We start from the raw sequence: 6,357 nt of genomic DNA, 5'->3' as shown, positions 1-6,357 counted from the left end.
ATCAGCTAATCAAACAAGACAAAATGGCAGAATAATCAATAATGGAAATATTAATTGTCACAGCTAGGACTGCAACAACAAATCGATTACACGGTTAATTGGTAACTATTTCGTTTATTGATTATTATTGGATTCAGTGTTTGTTTATCAAATATGTTTTTATATTTTAATATTTTGTGGTTTCTTTGCTCCATATAACAACAGAAATAGATTTATGGACAAAACAAGAGGTTTTTGGAAACACTGATCAATATTTTCTGACATTCTGTGGACCAATGACTAATAAAAAATGATAAACAGATTAATTGATTATGAATATAATCGTTTGTTGCAGCCCTAGTTACGGCCATATTTAGAATCACTTCTTAGATTCAAGTTTGCTTGTTTTCTTAAAACAATTGTGCCATGAACTACTGAAGAGAGGTCAGAACTCCAGGTGTCAAATACAGGATGTGATAAACGGAATTTATGGGTACGTTTGCTTCATATTAGTGACATGATAAACAACAGGAAATATAAGTTGATTTCTAGAGGCGGAGCATTCAAGAAACGTTAATATTAACATATTACTGTACATAAGAATTGAGTTTGGTGACTGCTTTAGTTTTATTTAGAGATGAGTTGATGCATTACTTGGTATCGGCCAAAATCACTGGGTTGGCTCTGGGAAAAAGAAAATATAAAAATCCACTAAGACCCATAAACTTGTAAATATGATGTAAACACTTAAATAAGCACAGGCAACATGCTGTACAGAGAGATGTCCACCGGCATGAGCGTCCCGCAAGTGAGGTCTGCAAATGTCTTCCACACATACAGAGCACTGTCATTTTTAAATGGTGTCAAGTGCGTCGGCACAAATGTCTTATTAACGGTTAAATGGTGAAAAAAAGACTGATATTGGTCTCAGTATCTCTTCGTCGTCTACTAATAAGTGTTGGCCTGTTGTGCACAAAGAGGTGCATGTCTCTCATTTATCAATCAGCCTTTGCATTTAACATTATTCACTTAACGTGCTCGAACTCACAGTGAGCAATCGTCTCCTAATGCCACATGGCTACATAAGATGGAATCATTTCTGTAGTCTCGGGGCCACTGAATTGCCATAAAATCAAGCAATCAAACCTAACGGCCTGTTTTCCTCTCTGTGGAGCTCCATCAGCAGACACAGTGTGACTTTACATCACATATGCTGTCTTCACTTTCTTGCTGTAATTTGCAATGTATGGCTTAAATTTTAAGGAACAGTTGAGGGAAAACAAAGCACTTATTCACTGTTGTTTAAACATATCACCAAAGTGGACATGATAGGAGAAACATGGTGCAGTCAACAAGAGGGACACGATTATTCAGTAAAATGACCCCTGTGATAACCCTGATCAATTCTGATTGGCTCAGTCCAGGAGACTGTGGCAACCATATGTCTGTGGTGACAACACTGTGGGCAGAAACCCACAGAGGACCATGCAACTTAATCTTCAGAGCTGTAACTTGTGATCTATAAAACACACTCATGCTTCAGGGAGGAGACATAAAGACAAAAAAAACACAAATTGACATTATAGTGAATGAGTCCAATATTTGAGCTGCTATTGGTTAGTGATTGAGATTTAGACAGTGAAGTGAAATCCAAACAATCAGTGTAACAATTTATTGTCCTTCATGTCCATAGAGCTGTTGTGCACACCACGTCCGATTAGTTTATACCAAAAATCACAATAAAATGTAACACTAGGGTCATGAAGCCACATTTTAACATACTCCAGCAGATATTTTAATGTTTTTGTATGTTATTAAAGGGTCGTGTTGCTTTACTGTGGTATTTTCAGTCTTTTTCGTGACGCTCGGGATCATTAAAAACAGTGTTTACGTGTGAACTTGTCCTTTAAAACGAGCTGTCAACTGGTATTTTTCCACGCCGCAGCCTCGGTCACACACTACAGTGACACCTCCGCGCCTGCAGATGGCAGCACGAGGGCCTTTAGCAGCGGGACTGACTGAGGCGGAAACAGCTGTGACGTGTGTTGCTGCAGGCTGGATCAGGAGGAGGTGGCTTTGAACTGTCAACATTTTTAACAACAACTACAATTAAAAACAACAACTTAAAAGGTTATAAATTGAGCCGATATGAAGACGGTGTTTGTAACTGTCGGCACCACGAGCTTCGATGAGCTAATCGGACACGTCACTTCATCGGAGGTCGTTCAGGTGAGTGCAGACAAACAATCTCTACAAGTTTGTATTATGTGTTGTTGGTGTGTTTTTATTAAGTGGAAAGAACACTGATATGCTCTCGTTTAGTTATTTTTTAACAGAATATCATATTTTAAAGTGTCTCCCCAGCCCAAGGAGACAGGGAGGTAAAATAGTGTAGTGTAATTCAATGCACTCACACATTTTGACAACAGATCAAATTGCCGAGGTCCATTTAGCTTCCTAAGCTTCCTCATTTTCAGGGTGCATTTTGTCCCACACTGTCCTGACTGACATGAACAGAGCCATCATGAATGTGAGCAGTTACACCTGTGCTTTTCCTTCTAAAACCTGTCAAAATGAGTTCCTATTCTGTCAGATAAAGTTAAGAAAGGTCGATCGATTATAGTATTTTTTTTTTTAAATGGTAGATAAAAAAAAAAAAAAGCTGATATATGACACTGCCTTGATTTTCTCTGGAAGAAAAGTTTGGCCACTGGTCCACATAGAGACAAACAACCTTCCACTCTCACCTATGGTCAATTTAGGGTGTCCAATTTGCCTAATCCCAGATTGTGCATGTTTTTGAACTGTGAGATAACTGGACAACCTGGAGCCCCTTGTTCCAAGAGTTGCAGTGCATTTATATATCAAATATAAAAAAAATATGTATAGAATCAATTCTAAATGCATGAAACATGACTATACTTTTTATATTCCATGATACTTCTTTTCTCTGTAGGCTTTAAAGGCTCGTGGATATGAGCGTCTGGTTCTTCAGGTTGGAAGAGGATCTCTTCTTCCAGCTACTGACAGCTGTCCTGGCATCACACTGGAGGCTTTTCGATTTAAAGACTCCATAGCAGAGGACATGAAGCAGGCTGACCTCATCATCAGTCACGCAGGTGAGTGAAACATCACAGATCCTGCCAGCGATAAACAAAGAATACACATTCGTTTTTATAATATAAAAGTTTGAGGTTCTAGTTGTGAATAAAGGTATTTTTTTGCAGGGGCAGGAAGTTGTTTGGAGGCGCTTGGTGCAGGCAAACCTCTGCTGGTCGTGGTCAATGACAAGCTGATGAACAACCACCAAATGGAGCTGGCCAGACAGTTACACCTGGACTCTCACCTGTTGTACTGCACATGCAGGTATGTGTTTTCTCACAGCTCCATAACAGTTCATGCAGACAAAGTTATTCAGCAAAACAAAAGTGACAAGGTCATCTTTGTTTCAGCACACTGACAGAGACTCTCTCAAACATGGATCTCTCTGGTCTTCAGCCCTTCTTACCGGGACAGCCGAAAAACTTTGCAAATTTTCTAGACAGAGCCCTGGGTGTGCAGTGAAATGTTATATTTGAGGTGGATTTTCAGTACATCATGTCGATGTGGATTGTGATGCTGCTCAACCTTTGAGTCTTTTCTATTTTTGTATGTAATAATACTAATAATGATAATGAAAATCTCAATGATAGAAATATCATGAATTATGTGTCCCTAGATTTTTTTTAATTTATTTGAAATAAAGAAAACAGCTATATATTAACATGTATAGCTGTGTTTTAAGATGGAAACAAAAACTGCATCTGTTTGTTAAGTTTTGATGTCATCTCAGAAACAGCTAGTTTGTAAATAAAGAAATGGAACGAATGGATGTTACCAGCTCTTTAAAAGCAGTGTATACTGTACAAAACTGATTAGAGTTCTCCACAAGTAGACAGTGAGTGTTAAATGCAATTAGGGCTCAATCAATCAATTGCAAAATTAATCGTCAACTTCTTTTTAGCTTCTTAAATTTGTATATTTTCTTGTTCCTTTGCGCCATATAATAAAGAAACAATTAAGACGAAACATAAACTTTGTTCTTCATTCTGGAAGATTTTTTGGACCAAACAAGTACTTGAAAATCAACAGATTACTCGATTATGAAAACAATCTTTAGTTGCAGCCCTAAATGTGATAACCAATAGCTTATTTGTTTATACTTGGCATGCATTGTTTATTTATATTTCACTGTGTGATAAGTAGTGGCGTTATCTTGAAAACTCCCTTCAGGACCAAACCTTTCACAGAATATAAGTCTGTGACTTTGCGTTTCCTTCATTTGTTTTTAATTAATTCTATTAAATCTTACTGCTTTATCTGTATATCATTATTTTACTGTTGTGCCAAGAGTTCTTGTTGACCAGATGCACATAAAAATGTAAATGGAGGTCATGGTGTACGGTAAGCTTATCCACATTGTGCGTGGCTTTCAGAATATAAATTCACTTCTGTCTTAATTTACATTTATTTAGAGGACAGACCATGAGTAAATGTTGCTGACGATGACATTTTAGGTTGGATACTTGTTTGTGAACCCAGTATTTCAGTTGAACTATAATGTATTGGTATTACTATTACTACTGGTTTATTTTCAATTGATCGGAAAGGCAACAGTAACTTTCGTAACCACGTGTTACAACCAGGGTACGTTGAAGACCATCTCTGAACACTTCACGTGTCGAGCCTTGAAGCAGATGTGCTACAGCAGCAGAAAAGCACACCGACTGACACTTTATTAGCTGTACCTAAAAGCGTTGGCCTTTGAGTGTAAGACTATCTCGGTCTGTCCGTGTTTTCTGCACAGCTGAAGGCGAGACCATGCTCCTAAACATATTTTCTGAGCTCAGATAAGACTCGCCACCATCTGCTTCAGTGATCAGTGCATCAGTGGTTGTCATAAATCATCTATGGCCCAGTGAAAAGGTCTATACTGTGTGTTTTGTTAAACAGCCCCAGGAACAGACATTTCATGTTTGTTTTGATAACATATTCAGAGATTTATATTAAAAGCTCAATCCATATTCATTCTGTTTAAGTCCAGGAAAAGGTTTCTATAACTGTTATGCTTGGTTTTCATCAGGGGGTGAGATTTGGCCAAAGATTCTTTGTTTTAGATTAAAACCTGTTTCCCTGCATCTTTTAATGACAATGTGAGTGTGAAGTATAGTTTGTCATACAGTATGAATAAAACACCAGAAGCATAACAGACTTCCTTCTTAGGAAAGTCCCTGTTGTTCGTTTCTTTAAGACTTTCTGTGGAAGTTGAGGACTCACTGTGATGTGAAATTGACAGGGCCATGGGACTTTCTTTACTTCCCTTCTTCAGTGTGCCAGTGCAGTAAAACGCAGTATTATTGAAGCACAATCACTTTAGTTTCAGATGCTGTGGTTACATCAGACATCTGCTTTACCACCTCTGCTTGACTAAGGAAGTGGGTTTTTTTAAAAAACAACAACAACAACAACAGAATGTCACATACGGTTTCACAAGAGACATTTGTCAAATACCTTTTTACTGTAAATGTTTTAGACGGGTCACAAGCTTTTCCTAATTCAATTTGAGCTGGAGTTATTCAGTTGCGACTGGTTCTGCCTTCCCCAACATTAAGATTCACATGATGTTTGTGCAAACTGCATGTTGATTTAATAAAGACAAACACAAGCCTAGTGTTTTCTGCAGGGACACTTCTCCAGCTTTATTTGCATTTTAAACCTGTGTTATTTCACACATCGGGTTATTATTTGTATATATTCTGTGATGGTATTGTCTGCTTCTGGGCAAACTGCTCTATTGTACATGTACGCTGACTATTTTTTCCATATTTATTATGAATGTTATAAACTTCCACATGTTTTGAGCACACACTGTTTGTTTTCACAAAAAAACAAAGTTTTCACAGGACAAATCTTGGGTCTGAGGTTTTCTCAAGAAAGATTTGTATAATGCAGCCCTGAGCTTTTGTGTAACAAAGTGTGTGCAGTGTGACTGAGCATGTAGGAGTTGGCCAGAAAATAACTCAAATAGAAGTCGCGACTGCTGCGCTCCTCAGACAGAAAAACAACATGATTTGAACCAACGCAATACCAAGATTTCTGATAAAGAACAAACGGCCCATTCATTTATGACAAGAATGAACTGAATAAGCCCATACAAGCAGCAACAAAGCAGAGGGTCAATCAAAGCAGCCTGAATGCAGTGGTCAGTCGTGGACATCACATGGTAAGAAGGGCTGTTTTCTGTGTGTGTGTTGAGTTCACGAAACAAACATTATTGGAAGCATGTTTTCTTTTACTCCTAGGATGTTTCAATGATGTATGAGAGCAAGGTTTACATGT

At 38.0% G+C, this 6,357-nt stretch overlaps 1 protein-coding gene across 1 annotated transcript; it reads left to right on the top strand.

Annotated features, from left to right (window-relative positions):
- The first annotated feature begins 2,059 nt into the window (after positions 1-2,059).
- LOC310928183 (UDP-N-acetylglucosamine transferase subunit ALG13) lies at positions 2,060-3,948 on the top strand. Its single transcript, XM_083890676.1, has 4 exons — positions 2,060-2,208; positions 2,936-3,098; positions 3,207-3,345; positions 3,432-3,948. Exons 1-4 carry the CDS (start codon positions 2,128-2,130, stop codon positions 3,541-3,543), a joined length of 495 nt encoding a protein of 164 aa, XP_083746802.1. The 5' UTR covers positions 2,060-2,127; the 3' UTR covers positions 3,544-3,948.
- The last annotated feature ends 2,409 nt before the right edge of the window (positions 3,949-6,357 follow it).

Source organism: Microchirus variegatus, assembly GCF_963457635.1.
Source record: "Microchirus variegatus genome assembly, chromosome: 6".
In the NCBI taxonomy this organism is placed as follows: Eukaryota; Metazoa; Chordata; class Actinopteri; order Pleuronectiformes; family Soleidae; genus Microchirus; species Microchirus variegatus.
The sequence above is the reverse complement of the archived record's forward strand: the minus strand, read 5'-3'. Positions and strand labels throughout refer to the sequence as shown.

What these genes read in the sequence shown, in the direction of transcription:
- LOC310928183 (XM_083890676.1), top strand. Translation starts at nt 2,128, where the DNA reads ATGAAGACGGTGTTTGTAACTGTCGGCACCACGAGCTTCGATGAGCTA. An exon ending in CCTCATCATCAGTCACGCAG is followed by an intron (nt 3,099 to 3,206) that starts GTGAGTGAAACA and finishes ATTTTTTTGCAG; the next exon opens with GGGCAGGAAGTTGTTTGGAG. An exon ending in CTGTTGTACTGCACATGCAG is followed by an intron (nt 3,346 to 3,431) that starts GTATGTGTTTTC and finishes TCTTTGTTTCAG; the next exon opens with CACACTGACAGAGACTCTCT.